General features: G+C 50.0%; 2 protein-coding genes and 2 long non-coding RNA genes across 4 annotated transcripts; 2 read left to right on the top strand and 2 right to left on the bottom strand.

The window, feature by feature from the left end:
• Positions 1-813: 813 nt before the first annotated feature.
• Positions 814-1,481, bottom strand: LOC145729629 (uncharacterized). The gene is made up of 2 exons (XR_014178422.1): positions 1,200-1,481; positions 814-1,143 (listed from the first exon to the last, which is right to left on the bottom strand). It is a non-coding gene; the product is annotated as an uncharacterized LOC145729629 (long non-coding RNA).
• Positions 1,482-5,237: 3,756 nt separating this feature from the next.
• Positions 5,238-6,452, top strand: LOC145729333 (uncharacterized). The gene has a single exon (XM_081980042.1). The coding sequence runs from the start codon at positions 5,238-5,240 to the stop codon at positions 6,450-6,452; it is 1,215 nt and encodes a 404-aa protein (XP_081836168.1).
• Positions 6,453-7,960: 1,508 nt separating this feature from the next.
• LOC145729645 (uncharacterized) lies at positions 7,961-8,613 on the bottom strand. Its single transcript, XR_014178427.1, has 2 exons — positions 8,347-8,613; positions 7,961-8,290 (listed from the first exon to the last, which is right to left on the bottom strand). It is a non-coding gene; the product is annotated as an uncharacterized LOC145729645 (long non-coding RNA).
• Positions 8,614-12,386: 3,773 nt separating this feature from the next.
• Positions 12,387-13,601, top strand: LOC145729330 (uncharacterized). Its single transcript, XM_081980040.1, has one exon. The coding sequence runs from the start codon at positions 12,387-12,389 to the stop codon at positions 13,599-13,601; it is 1,215 nt and encodes a 404-aa protein (XP_081836166.1).
• Positions 13,602-15,555: the final 1,954 nt, after the last annotated feature.

Genomic DNA, 15,555 nt, shown 5'->3' with positions numbered 1-15,555 from the left:
GTTGCAACTAAAACTTAAAATGATTCAGTGTTGATATCTGACTTAAATCTCAAAATTTGATGTGCCTGTGAAATGTGAATAATCTTAAACTGGCTATAAAACCTCTGAGAAACCCCTTCTAAGAAGAGAATATGGACTTACACAGTCAAATTATCAGTCAGGTGACAAAACTTTTTGTATATGGGTAGGTATTGTCGAAAAACCAACTTTTCAATTGAGCTATCTACATGAGCTGTTCTATTCTAGGTTTAGGTTTTAACATTATAATTGTGTTCTTTTTTCCACACACTCAATTGTTCCAAATAAAACTTTGTACACTGAACGTTTGTATTAATTATTTATTCACAGTTTCAAGGTACAGTATACATTTTCTTCAAGTGAAAAGCTTAAGTACAATAGGTGGCAAAGAAAACTGGTCTTACCACATAAACAGTGATTGTTCCACAGATTGAGTGTGAGTGGGTGAACCTGTCACCATACAAGCTATGCTAAAAACAACTTTGTCTTACTAACCTAATGTTTGTTTGGATAATAGTGGAGTTCCAAATTAGCAAAGGTAGGTGAAATGTAGTAATTGAAAGTTTCTAAAGAGAAACAATTTGCTTCTAATTCAATACACCATGTCACAGGACATACCTTTACTAATCAAATGTGAACTCGAGTTACACATTACTTGCAAATAAACTATTTTTGGTTAGTAGACATTTTACAAGTATCCTTGTAGGTGAATGATGTTCAAGTTAACTAATGGAGCTAATTAAATATCAGTACTTACCTTACCCTGTAGAGATGGGAAAAAACATTGACAATCAGTTATAAAAAATGGCTTTTTATTAACATCATAAAATGTAAAACCACTTAAACACTATGGTGTGTTGATAACACTACAAAACAGAAGGATACAATAAAACTATCAGTCACATAGGTCACTAAATAGCACCACTTTTGAGGGAAGTATTTACCCTCTTTTGTGGTCGCTGTATAGTGAAGCAACTTATCTTCAAACATCTGCAGGCCTTCCTAGTCCATTGTTTTTATCACTTTAAATCGTTTGGTAGTGTTATGAAGAGGCTTGAGATAGGTAATTCGGTCATCCTCATTAAATATTTGCAAGCAAAACCAGTGTTTTCTTAAAGAATTTTGCTACAAAGTAAATAAGTTTAGTAGAGACATTGAATGAGGTTATGAACGCAACTTACCAGATTTTTGGACTGTGGCTCCTGATAAAGTATTTTTATCATGATTTATTTGTATTTTCTTCGCCGTATGTGGGTAGTAACTCAAAATTATTACTAAATAAACTTGTTTTGAATGTTTTGATTACAGAATGACTGACAACGATTTGTTATGATTTTGAAAATTTGAAAGGTTGGTAGCACGACCGGATATAAACTTTCCTTAACGACCGCTTGGCGGGAGATTTAAAATTTCCGAATTTTAGATCCGTTTTTCGTCTTAATGGTCAAATCTACGGTATTGAAAAAATTACAAGTAGATAGCCGAATGAACCGTACAGGCGCAAAAAAAACAAAACCATTTTCCCATGTTAATCTCCTATGTCCAGGGTGCTCTTGGACACCTGGTATAGTCGTGGTGACAAGGACGGTATTTCCGGTTAAGGTTGGGCCGGCTTTTTCTGTACTTTTATTAGTACTATAACGTGCACTGTCATCGGCATTAAGTATACACCCAAGAAACCATGCGTACACCGGGGTGGACTCTGAGGGGTCCGGCACGGGTTCCGGGGCCTCACGACCCTCTAGTGGAATTATAAACCCCCCAAAGAGGTCCGGGACAAAACCTGCGAACTCAGAGAGGGGTTCTAAAGGATCCCTCAAGAGGCAAATGCAGCCTGGCATGACGCCTCCTGAGGGGAAATTGGGCAAGCGGCGTCGAGGGGCGGATACGTCCCAAGGCGCCAGCTATTCCCTAATTGTTGCTGAGGACAGGGACCTGCAGGTCGTCGTGACCAGGGAGGTAAATCCAGACTTGGGCTTCAACGGCGACCAACTGGCAGAGTTCCTGGACGCAGCGGGGGAAGCCGTCCCCTCAGAAGGAGGCATGGCTGTCCAGTTCCTCTCCACAAGATTGTGGAGGGGGCAAATTCTGGTGACGGCGGCCAATCAAATATCGAGGAGGTGGCTCCTAGAGACACTTCCTCTCATTAGACCATGGGGACCGGATGTGTCGCTCGTCGCCGCTGATCCCGAAAGGTTTCGGCTGCGGAGGGCCACGCTCTGGATCCCCGGAAAAAAGCACCCGTCGAATGAGATCGCGATGGCTCGGCTGGCTAGCCAGAATCCGAGCCTGGGGTGCTCAGGATGGCGGGTGTGGAGTAGGAAGGAGGAGCCCACAGGCCTCTCGCTGGTAGTGGGGATCGGGGATAACTCGGTCGCAGCGCTGGCGGGGGCCGGGTACCGTCCTTTCTACGGACTGACGAGGGCGAGGCTGTTAATTCTCTCGCCCTCGAGAAATGAAAACGAGGGTGGTGCCTCGGAGGTAAGTGATCGGCCCCTCGCTCCTGTCGAAGGACAGGGACAGGTCGCGGCTGTCACCGTCTCGGAGGCTACCTCGGGGACAACCCCGGAGTCGGTGGGAGAGCCCGTGGGAGCGGGATTTCCCCCTGGTTCAGGGGAGGCGGGAGAAACCGAGGCCATGGGCGGGGCGCTAGATAGCGCCCCGATACCGGAAGCCAGGGGACATACCGCCTCGTCGCACGAGAAGTCTTCTGATTCGGAAGACGGCCAGAACAAGACTGTGGTCGAACGAGAGTAGGGCGCGCAGGCGGCCTACTCTCAATGATAAATAATATTTTACTAATGGATAAAACACGCTTTATTCAGATAAACCTTCAGCACGGGAGAGCCTCAACGGCGCTCCTCTGTAGAAGAGTAAAAGAACTGAGCTGTGAGGTGGCACTGATCCAGGAACCTTACCTGTTTCGGGGCCAGATCAGAGGGCTCGGGGCGATGGGGGGGACGGTTCACTACTGTTCCTCATCACCGAATCCTCGTGCCTGCATTGTCACCCGCAGCATACAGGCGCTGCCAATGACTGGTGCTTGCACCAGGGACTTGGTCGCAGTGAGGGTACCATTGTCCATCAATGGCACAATTAGGGACTGTGTCGTCTGTTCGGCATATTTCCCGGGAGACTCGGTGTGTCCACCGGTCGAACTTGAGTCTCTCGTGAGGAGGTGCGCAGAGGAGGACACTCCAATATTAATTGGATGTGACTCCAATGCTCATCACGAGCTCTGGGGCTCCGCCGGGACCAGCGGGAGAGGGGCGGACTTGCTGGAATTTCTCTGCAGGGAGGGTCTGGGGGTCCTCAATAGAGGTACCGTGCCGACCTTCTTCATGCCGGGGCGGCAGTCTGTCATCGACCTTACGATCTGCGGTGGGCCCTTAAAACAACAAGTAAAGCGATGGTGCGTGTCGGAGGAGGATTCCCTCTCCGATCACCGACACATCCTTTTCGATGTCGAGGGGATAAGCACAATCCCCTCTTCCACTTACAGGAACCCCCGGACTACTGACTGGAGCCTCTACAGCGAGGAGCTGGCCAGTAGGATAAGGGTCATGTATAAAAGGACGCGCACCGCAGAGGACGTTGAGGCCTCGGTCGAGGAACTCAACGCCGCCGTACTAGCGTCATACGAGCACAACTGCCCGGCTAAGGAACGGGTAGTTGGAGGAACGCCATGGTGGAACTCTCTCTTAGAGAGACACCGTAAGAAGGTCCGTAAGCTTTTTAACAAAGCAAAAAGGATCAATACTGTGGAACACTGGGACAACCACAAGTTGGCTCAGAAGCTCTACAAGAAAGCGATACGAGACTCCCGTAGAGATACGTGGAGGAGGTACTGCTCGGACATTGAGGACACCACTGAAGCGTCCAGATTAACGCGGATCCTCAGGAGGGAGTCGTGCTTGCGCCTGGGCTCTGTGGCCCGGCCGGAGGGGGGCTTTACCGAGACACCGGAGGAGACCCTAGGCATCATGCTTGGGACTCACTTCCCGGGGTCGTCAGGTGGGGCCAATACTCACGGAAAGCGGGAATTGTGACGTACGGGCAGACCGTGCGTTTGCAGACCGTATCGTTACTTTTGAAAGGGTGAAATGGGCTATATGCTCGTTTGTCCCGTTTAAGTCCCCGGGGACTGACGGTATCTTTCCGGCACTTCTCCAGAGGAGCCCGGAGGAGATGACCCTGGTCCTGCTGGAGATATTTAGGCGATCACTCACTCTGGGGTACATCCCTGAGGCCTGGAGAAGAGTGAGAGTCGTGTTCATTCCTAAGCCGGGAAAGGCGGATTACTCTAATCCGAAATCGTTTCGTCCCATCAGCCTCTCGAGCTTCATGTTGAAGACTCTTGAGCGCATTGTGGACCGTCATATTAAGGAGGAGCTGCTCACTGTGGCCCCTCTACACGAGAAGCAATACGCTTACAGGGCGGGTAGGTCTACGGAGGCCGCCCTTCATCACCTCGTACAGAGGCTGGAGAAGGGCAGAGCGCCCGGATGCGCCACCCTGGCGGCGTTTGTGGATATAGAGGGGGCGTTTGACAACACCTCCTTTGCATCGATATGCCAAGCCCTTGAGCGGCGTGGGGCCCATCCGGTGGTTGCCGGGTGGGTGAAAACCATGTTGTCCAACCGTTTGGTTTTTGCGGAGCTCAACGCAGTCACGTCGGAGGCGTGGGTCGCCAGGGGATGCCCCCAAGGGGGCGTTCTCTCGCCCACTCTTTGGTGCCTAGTTGTTGATACTCTGCTGTGGAGACTCAACTCCGCAGATGTCTACGCCCAGGCCTACGCCGACGATGTGGCCATTCTTTCGAGTGGTCGTGCCGTCGGGGGCCTGGCGAGGAATATCCAGGCTGCCCTTCAATCAGCACAGGTTTGGTGTGAGGGGGAGGGGCTTTCTGTGAACCCGGAAAAAGTGGAAGTCGTCATCTTTACGAGACGACGAAAACTCGGGCCGTTGCCGGACTTAAATCTGTTGGCCGCATTCTGGGGTACAAATCCCAGGTCAAATACCTAGGGGTCATTCTAGATTCCAGGCTGACCTGGAACGAGCACCTTGCAGTCAAAATCGGGAAGGCCCGCAATGCTCTCTGGGCGTGCAAAAGGGCCTTTGATACCACGTGGGGTCTCCAGCCGAGAATCCTTCGATGGATATACTGCTCTGTTGTTCGCCCAATGATAACATACGGAGCGATTGTTTGGTCCGGAGCTATGGATACGGCCAAGTCACGAGCCTTGTTGGACAGGGTTCAAAGACTTGTCTGTGTCTGTATTACAGGTGCAATGAAAACTGCCCCAACAAGGGCACTGGAGCGGCTATGTGGGCTCGATCCGCTGCACCTGTTTATACAAAAAGAAGCCGCCAGGGCAGCCCACAGACTGGCAGGTCTCAATATGCTGATTACAGACTCAGCTGAACCGTGGGGTCATCTCGGGGGCTGGGGGGAGGCGTTGAGGGAGTGCCCGGAACTGTTGATGAAGCAGGATCGGGTGCCTCCGACGCTTCTGTCAAGCGGACCTCTAAAGTTTGTAGTACCCGAGAGGGAGGACTGGAATTTCTCTCAAAACTCTATCCTCCCGTCGCATGGAGACGTCTGGTTTACAGATGGATCCAAAACCGTGACGGGGGCAGGGGCAGGTGTGTATGGTGCAACTTCGGGGACGAGGCTTAGCTTCCCTCTAGGCTGCCACTGTACCATCTTCCAGGCCGAGATCTTTGCGATCATCCGATGCGGGGAGTTTATTTTAAACTCACCGCTATACCGGAAGGATATATTTATCTGTACGGACAGCAAGGCAGCAATGGCTGCCTTAAAAGCTGATTCAACGACGTCTGCGCTGGTGCTGGAGTGTAAGAAAACACTCTTGTCGCTCGCGCGGATGGCCAAGGTACGCCTAACTTGGGTCCCGGGGCACTCCGGTGTTAGGGGAAACGAGGAGGCGGACAGGTTGGCCCTATGTGGCTCCAAAGAGAGCCCCGTAGGGCCCGAACCTATTGTAGGACTTGCCGGTGTGGTCGGATCCGCCATTGTGGACCGTATCTTCTGGCAAAGATCCGATATTGCTTGGGAGGAGGCCGGAGGCATGCGGCAGTCGCGATGTCTCATGGGCTTCTTTTCAAAGAACAAGTCGAAGTCACTGATGGAATTATCCAGAAAGGACCTCAGATGTGTGACAGGACTTCTCACGGGTCACTGTCAGATGAGAAGACACATGCACATTCTGGGTCTGTCTCAGGATCCGATATGTCGCTTGTGTCAGGAAGACGAGGAAACTCCGACACATGTTCTCACACAGTGCCCGGCACTTGCGACGATCAGAAAAGAGCTTTGGGGTAAGAGTGTGATCAACCCCTCAGATATTCAAGGTACCCGGCCAAGGAGGCTCTGCAGCTATGTCAGGGCCACCGACTTGGAGGGGTACTAGCTTGTGATGGGTCACAATGGGCCCGGCTAGCGGCCTAAGTGTCTTCTCCGTAGGGAGCCCATCAAACTACATTCATTCATTCATTCAACCATGCGTACATCTATGATCGGTTTGAGTATATTTGTGTAGGCCTAAAACACCTCGTCTAGCTGGTCGATCCTTTCGTTCGATGTGAGCTCTTAAATCCTTCCTCTTTAACCTGACCATCAGTGAGTTTAGACGTTAGACGCATACTTACCCCCAGGCAACAGGTGCGCTACGAAGAAACCCGCCCCTATGGAGAAAATAAAACCCCGCCACCACCCAGAAGGGCGTATGATGCAAGACGCACCACCAGAGAGGTCCACAAGAACTAGAGACAATAGACTCGCATGCTAGAACTTCGGGAAAACAGGGCACTTTGCTGCAGTCTAAAGGAGCAGGCAGCCGTACCCAAACGCCAGGGGGTGGCAAAACTAAGCCCTGTCACCCTCTCCACTCAGGGCCCGACGTGCTGCAAAATTGTAAACAACAACGCGGTGGTGCAGAATTAAACATAATAAGCCACCACCTCACAAAAGGGGTGTACATGCGTGGCCAACACCCCACCCTGCTACTCACAGCAGGAGGACAAAGAATAGTCAAAGAGAGACATGGGCCTCTCTTGAACTTAGGGGCAACTTCATGGACTATCATCAGCGAGGGTCTTCACCTGTGTTGCAACTAAAACTTAAAATGATTCAGTGTTGATATCTGACTTAAATCTCAAAATTTGATGTGCCTGTGAAATGTGAATAATCTTAAACTGGCTATAAAACCTCTGAGAAACCCCTTCTAAGAAGAGAATATGGACTTACACAGTCAAATTATCAGTCAGGTGACAAAACTTTTTGTATATGGGTAGGTATTGTCGAAAAACCAACTTTTCAATTGAGCTATCTACATGAGCTGTTCTATTCTAGGTTTAGGTTTTAACATTATAATTGTGTTCTTTTTTCCACACACTCAATTGTTCCAAATAAAACTTTGTACACTGAACGTTTGTATTAATTATTTATTCACAGTTTCAAGGTACAGTATACATTTTCTTCAAGTGAAAAGCTTAAGTACAATAGGTGGCAAAGAAAACTGGTCTTACCACATAAACAGTGATTGTTCCACAGATTGAGTGTGAGTGGGTGAACCTGTCACCATACAAGCTATGCTAAAAACAACTTTGTCTTACTAACCTAATGTTTGTTTGGATAATAGTGGAGTTCCAAATTAGCAAAGGTAGGTGAAATGTAGTAATTGAAAGTTTCTAAAGAGAAACAATTTGCTTCTAATTCAATACACCATATCACAGGACATACCTTTACTAATCAAATGTGAACTCGAGTTACACATTACTTGCAAATAAACTATTTTTGGTTAGTAGACATTTTACAAGTATCCTTGTAGGTGAATGATGTTCAAGTTAACTAATGGAGCTAATTAAATATCAGTACTTACCTTACCCTGTAGAGATGGGAAAAAACATTGACAATCAGTTATAAAAAATGGCTTTTTATTAACATCATAAAATGTAAAACCACTTAAACACTATGGTGTGTTGATAACACTACAAAACAGAAGGATACAATAAAACTATCAGTCACATAGGTCACTAAATAGCACCACTTTTGAGGGAAGTATTTACCCTCTTTTGTGGTCGCTGTATAGTAAAGCAACTTATCTTCAAACATCTGCAGGCCTTCCTAGTCCATTGTTTTTATCACTTTAAATCGTTTGGTAGTGTTATGAAGAGGCTTGAGATAGGTAATTCGGTCATCCTCATTAAATATTTGCAAGCAAAACCAGTGTTTTCTTAAAGAATTTTGCTACAAAGTAAATAAGTTTAGTAGAGACATTGAATGAGGTTATGAACGCAACTTACCAGATTTTTGGACTGTGGCTCCTGATAAAGTATTTTTATCATGATTTATTTGTATTTTCTTCGCCGTATGTGGGTAGTAACTCAAAATTATTACTAAATAAACTTGTTTTGAATGTTTTGATTACAGAATGACTGACAACGATTTGTTATGATTTTGAAAATTTGAAAGGTTGGTAGCACGACCGGATATAAACTTTCCTTAACGACCGCTTGGCGGGAGATTTAAAATTTCCGAATTTTAGATCCGTTTTTCGTCTTAATGGTCAAATCTACGGTATTGAAAAAATTACAAGTAGATAGCCGAATGAACCGTACAGGCGCAAAAAAAACAAAACCATTTTCCCATGTTAATCTCCTATGTCCAGGGTGCTCTTGGACACCTGGTATAGTCGTGGTGACAAGGACGGTATTTCCGGTTAAGGTTGGGCCGGCTTTTTCTGTACTTTTATTAGTACTATAACGTGCACTGTCATCGGCATTAAGTATACACCCAAGAAACCATGCGTACACCGGGGTGGACTCTGAGGGGTCCGGCACGGGTTCCGGGGCCTCACGACCCTCTAGTGGAATTATAAACCCCCCAAAGAGGTCCGGGACAAAACCTGCGAACTCAGAGAGGGGTTCTAAAGGATCCCTCAAGAGGCAAATGCAGCCTGGCATGACGCCTCCTGAGGGGAAATTGGGCAAGCGGCGTCGAGGGGCGGATACGTCCCAAGGCGCCAGCTATTCCCTAATTGTTGCTGAGGACAGGGACCTGCAGGTCGTCGTGACCAGGGAGGTAAATCCAGACTTGGGCTTCAACGGCGACCAACTGGCAGAGTTCCTGGACGCAGCGGGGGAAGCCGTCCCCTCAGAAGGAGGCATGGCTGTCCAGTTCCTCTCCACAAGATTGTGGAGGGGGCAAATTCTGGTGACGGCGGCCAATCAAATATCGAGGAGGTGGCTCCTAGAGACACTTCCTCTCATTAGACCATGGGGACCGGATGTGTCGCTCGTCGCCGCTGATCCCGAAAGGTTTCGGCTGCGGAGGGCCACGCTCTGGATCCCCGGAAAAAAGCACCCGTCGAATGAGATCGCGATGGCTCGGCTGGCTAGCCAGAATCCGAGCCTGGGGTGCTCAGGATGGCGGGTGTGGAGTAGGAAGGAGGAGCCCACAGGCCTCTCGCTGGTAGTGGGGATCGGGGATAACTCGGTCGCAGCGCTGGCGGGGGCCGGGTACCGTCCTTTCTACGGACTGACGAGGGCGAGGCTGTTAATTCTCTCGCCCTCGAGAAATGAAAACGAGGGTGGTGCCTCGGAGGTAAGTGATCGGCCCCTCGCTCCTGTCGAAGGACAGGGACAGGTCGCGGCTGTCACCGTCTCGGAGGCTACCTCGGGGACAACCCCGGAGTCGGTGGGAGAGCCCGTGGGAGCGGGATTTCCCCCTGGTTCAGGGGAGGCGGGAGAAACCGAGGCCATGGGCGGGGCGCTAGATAGCGCCCCGATACCGGAAGCCAGGGGACATACCGCCTCGTCGCACGAGAAGTCTTCTGATTCGGAAGACGGCCAGAACAAGACTGTGGTCGAACGAGAGTAGGGCGCGCAGGCGGCCTACTCTCAATGATAAATAATATTTTACTAATGGATAAAACACGCTTTATTCAGATAAACCTTCAGCACGGGAGAGCCTCAACGGCGCTCCTCTGTAGAAGAGTAAAAGAACTGAGCTGTGAGGTGGCACTGATCCAGGAACCTTACCTGTTTCGGGGCCAGATCAGAGGGCTCGGGGCGATGGGGGGGACGGTTCACTACTGTTCCTCATCACCGAATCCTCGTGCCTGCATTGTCACCCGCAGCATACAGGCGCTGCCAATGACTGGTGCTTGCACCAGGGACTTGGTCGCAGTGAGGGTACCATTGTCCATCAATGGCACAATTAGGGACTGTGTCGTCTGTTCGGCATATTTCCCGGGAGACTCGGTGTGTCCACCGGTCGAACTTGAGTCTCTCGTGAGGAGGTGCGCAGAGGAGGACACTCCAATATTAATTGGATGTGACTCCAATGCTCATCACGAGCTCTGGGGCTCCGCCGGGACCAGCGGGAGAGGGGCGGACTTGCTGGAATTTCTCTGCAGGGAGGGTCTGGGGGTCCTCAATAGAGGTACCGTGCCGACCTTCTTCATGCCGGGGCGGCAGTCTGTCATCGACCTTACGATCTGCGGTGGGCCCTTAAAACAACAAGTAAAGCGATGGTGCGTGTCGGAGGAGGATTCCCTCTCCGATCACCGACACATCCTTTTCGATGTCGAGGGGATAAGCACAATCCCCTCTTCCACTTACAGGAACCCCCGGACTACTGACTGGAGCCTCTACAGCGAGGAGCTGGCCAGTAGGATAAGGGTCATGTATAAAAGGACGCGCACCGCAGAGGACGTTGAGGCCTCGGTCGAGGAACTCAACGCCGCCGTACTAGCGTCATACGAGCACAACTGCCCGGCTAAGGAACGGGTAGTTGGAGGAACGCCATGGTGGAACTCTCTCTTAGAGAGACACCGTAAGAAGGTCCGTAAGCTTTTTAACAAAGCAAAAAGGATCAATACTGTGGAACACTGGGACAACCACAAGTTGGCTCAGAAGCTCTACAAGAAAGCGATACGAGACTCCCGTAGAGATACGTGGAGGAGGTACTGCTCGGACATTGAGGACACCACTGAAGCGTCCAGATTAACGCGGATCCTCAGGAGGGAGTCGTGCTTGCGCCTGGGCTCTGTGGCCCGGCCGGAGGGGGGCTTTACCGAGACACCGGAGGAGACCCTAGGCATCATGCTTGGGACTCACTTCCCGGGGTCGAGTCAGGTGGGGCCAATACTCACGGAAAGCGGGAATTGTGACGTACGGGCAGACCGTGCGTTTGCAGACCGTATCGTTACTTTTGAAAGGGTGAAATGGGCTATATGCTCGTTTGTCCCGTTTAAGTCCCCGGGGACTGACGGTATCTTTCCGGCACTTCTCCAGAGGAGCCCGGAGGAGATGACCCTGGTCCTGCTGGAGATATTTAGGCGATCACTCACTCTGGGGTACATCCCTGAGGCCTGGAGAAGAGTGAGAGTCGTGTTCATTCCTAAGCCGGGAAAGGCGGATTACTCTAATCCGAAATCGTTTCGTCCCATCAGCCTCTCGAGCTTCATGTTGAAGACTCTTGAGCGCATTGTGGACCGTCATATTAAGGAGGAGCTGCTCACTGTGGCCCCTCTACACGAGAAGCAATACGCTTACAGGGCGGGTAGGTCTACGGAGGCCGCCCTTCATCACCTCGTACAGAGGCTGGAGAGGGGCAGAGCGCCCGGATGCGCCACCCTGGCGGCGTTTGTGGATATAGAGGGGGCGTTTGACAACACCTCCTTTGCATCGATATGCCAAGCCCTTGAGCGGCGTGGGGCCCATCCGGTGGTTGCCGGGTGGGTGAAAACCATGTTGTCCAACCGTTTGGTTTTTGCGGAGCTCAACGCAGTCACGTCGGAGGCGTGGGTCGCCAGGGGATGCCCCCAAGGGGGCGTTCTCTCGCCCACTCTTTGGTGCCTAGTTGTTGATACTCTGCTGTGGAGACTCAACTCCGCAGATGTCTACGCCCAGGCCTACGCCGACGATGTGGCCATTCTTTCGAGTGGTCGTGCCGTCGGGGGCCTGGCGAGGAATATCCAGGCTGCCCTTCAATCAGCACAGGTTTGGTGTGACGGGGAGGGGCTTTCTGTGAACCCGGAAAAAGTGGAAGTCGTCATCTTTACGAGACGACGAAAACTCGGGCCGTTGCCGGACTTAAATCTGTTGGCCGCATTCTGGGGTACAAATCCCAGGTCAAATACCTAGGGGTCATTCTAGATTCCAGGCTGACCTGGAACGAGCACCTTGCAGTCAAAATCGGGAAGGCCCGCAATGCTCTCTGGGCGTGCAAAAGGGCCTTTGATACCACGTGGGGTCTCCAGCCGAGAATCCTTCGATGGATATACTGCTCTGTTGTTCGCCCAATGATAACATACGGAGCGATTGTTTGGTCCGGAGCTATGGATACGGCCAAGTCACGAGCCTTGTTGGACAGGGTTCAAAGACTTGTCTGTGTCTGTATTACAGGTGCAATGAAAACTGCCCCAACAAGGGCACTGGAGCGGCTATGTGGGCTCGATCCGCTGCACCTGTTTATACAAAAAGAAGCCGCCAGGGCAGCCCACAGACTGGCAGGTCTCAATATGCTGATTACAGACTCAGCTGAACCGTGGGGTCATCTCGGGGGCTGGGGGGAGGCGTTGAGGGAGTGCCCGGAACTGTTGATGAAGCAGGATCGGGTGCCTCCGACGCTTCTGTCAAGCGGACCTCTAAAGTTTATAGTACCCGAGAGGGAGGACTGGAATTTCTCTCAAAACTCTATCCTCCCGTCGCATGGAGACGTCTGGTTTACAGATGGATCCAAAACCGTGACGGGGGCAGGGGCAGGTGTGTATGGTGCAACTTCGGGGACGAGGCTTAGCTTCCCTCTAGGCTGCCACTGTACCATCTTCCAGGCCGAGATCTTTGCGATCATCCGATGCGGGGAGTTTATTTTAAACTCACCGCTATACCGGAAGGATATATTTATCTGTACGGACAGCAAGGCAGCAATGGCTGCCTTAAAAGCTGATTCAACGACGTCTGCGCTGGTGCTGGAGTGTAAGAAAACACTCTTGTCGCTCGCGCGGATGGCCAAGGTACGCCTAACTTGGGTCCCGGGGCACTCCGGTGTTAGGGGAAACGAGGAGGCGGACAGGTTGGCCCTATGTGGCTCCAAAGAGAGCCCCGTAGGGCCCGAACCTATTGTAGGACTTGCCGGTGTGGTCGGATCCGCCATTGTGGACCGTATCTTCTGGCAAAGATCCGATATTGCTTGGGAGGAGGCCGGAGGCATGCGGCAGTCGCGATGTCTCATGGGCTTCTTTTCAAAGAACAAGTCGAAGTCACTGATGGAATTATCCAGAAAGGACCTCAGATGTGTGACAGGACTTCTCACGGGTCACTGTCAGATGAGAAGACACATGCACATTCTGGGTCTGTCACAGGATCCGATATGTCGCTTGTGTCAGGAAGACGAGGAAACTCCGACACATGTTCTCACACAGTGCCCGGCACTTGCGACGATCAGAAAAGAGCTTTGGGGTAAGAGTGTGATCAACCCCTCAGATATTCAAGGTACCCGGCCAAGGAGGCTCTGCAGGTTTGTTAGGGCCACCGACTTGGAGGGGTACTAGCTTGTGATGGGTCACAATGGGCCCGGCTAGCGGCCTAAGTGTCTTCTCCGTAGGGAGCCCATCAAACTACATTCATTCATTCATTCAACCATGCGTACATCTATGATCGGTTTGAGTATATTTGTGTAGGCCTAAAACACCTCGTCTAGCTGGTCGATCCTTTCGTTCGATGTGAGCTCTTAAATCCTTCCTCTTTAACCTGACCATCAGTGAGTTTAGACGTTAGACGCATACTTACCCCCAGGCAACAGGTGCGCTACGAAGAAACCCGCCCCTATGGAGAAAATAAAACCCCGCCACCACCCAGAAGGGCGTATGATGCAAGACGCACCATCAGAGAGGTCCACAAGAACTAGAGACAATAGACTCGCATGCTAGAACTTCGGGAAAACAGGGCACTTTGCTGCAGTCTAAAGGAGCAGGCAGCCGTACCCAAACGCCAGGGGGTGGCAAAACTAAGCCCTGTCACCCTCTCCACTCAGGGCCCGACGTGCTGCAAAATTGTAAACAACAACGCGGTGGTGCAGAATTAAACATAATAAGCCACCACCTCACAAAAGGGGTGTACATGCGTGGCCAACACCCCACCCTGCTACTCACAGCAGGAGGACAAAGAATAGTCAAAGAGAGACATGGGCCTCTCTTGAACTTAGGGGCAACAAAATAAGTGAATTGAAAGTCAAAGCGACAGTATTAACAGGCCCACCTCAACCCTTGATATTAGGTATGGAATTTTTAAGGAAAATGACACACAGACAGAATATAAAAAGCACCCACAAGCTGCACCCAATTGCCAATATAAAAAGCACCCACCATCTTAAATTATAGCCAAGCCAAGAGAGCAGCATACGAAGCTGGAAAGAAGGTTTCCGAGAAATACCCGGATCAATTTTCAGCTTGCCGAGCAACATTGCATGGGCCTTTGCGACCTCCACAACGCCAATCAAAAACAGAGGAATCGGAAAAGTCATTAGAAATTACCTAGCGGAAAACGAAACAGGCAAAATAAGCTTAGGCAGTATCACCAGCTTTCAAAAAGGAAACAGGCACGTCTTACAGATGGCAATAATAGAAAATAATGGCGAATGCACGCCCGCTCAGACACTCAAAAACTGCTGCACTAAATTAAAAGAATGGACAGTACGGAACGGTTTCTCCGGCATAGCCATCCCGAGATCAACTTCCGCAAATAACAGAACCGACTGGACAGAAATTAAAAATGCACTGTACGAAGAATTCTTTACGTTCAGAAACTTAACGTTATGGGTCTCTAAAGATCCATAACCTGCGGCCAAAACCTCATAAACCGAGCAAAGCAAAAGACGAAGAAAACGTGGCTGAAAAAATAAGAATGTCTGAAGATTGCGTCCTTAATCCAGTTGAAAAGAAAACAGTAGAAGTTGAACCACAGCCCCCAGGAAACGACAAAAAACTTACGGTGCCAAACGAAGGGTGGTTGGTCCGCAACAACCTCTTGTGCAGCATAGGAGAAAAAAGTCCGGAGAAAAAATCACGGTAAATATGACAAACATAGGACCCACAAATAGAGTAATTTTTAAAGGCATAAAAATAGCACGGTTAGAAGCTACTAATGAAGACATAAGCCAGCTTTATACAACGTACAAAACTGAGGAAGACATAGTGACATTAGACGGCCATTAATTAGATCACATCACAGAAAAAGAAGCTGGAAAATTTGCTAACTGAATATGAGGACATTTTTTGTAAAACACCTAAACACATGGGAGAAACACAACTCATAGAAATGCCGCCCTTACAGAGTGTGTCAAACTGAGCGAGAAATCAGTGACACACAAATACAAGAGATGCTAGAGTGTGGCGTAATGACCGTGCCATTCACCCTAGGCAAGCCCAGTTGTCCTGGTGAAGAAGAAAGATGGCTCCACCAGATTCTGCGTAGACTACAAAAGAACAATAAACCCAGTGACCAAAA

This window comes from Ips typographus, linkage group LG5 (assembly GCF_016097725.1).
Source record: "Ips typographus isolate SLU linkage group LG5, UJ_Ityp_2.0, whole genome shotgun sequence".
NCBI lineage: Eukaryota > Metazoa > Arthropoda > Insecta > Coleoptera > Curculionidae > Ips > Ips typographus.
Note: the sequence above shows the minus strand (reverse complement) of the source record. Positions and strands in the feature narration are given on the sequence as shown.

Excerpts from the sequence above, each read along its gene's own strand:
- LOC145729333 (XM_081980042.1), top strand. The coding sequence starts at position 5,238 with ATGGATACGGCCAAGTCACGAGCCTTGTTGGACAGGGTTCAAAGACTT.
- LOC145729330 (XM_081980040.1), top strand. The coding sequence starts at position 12,387 with ATGGATACGGCCAAGTCACGAGCCTTGTTGGACAGGGTTCAAAGACTT.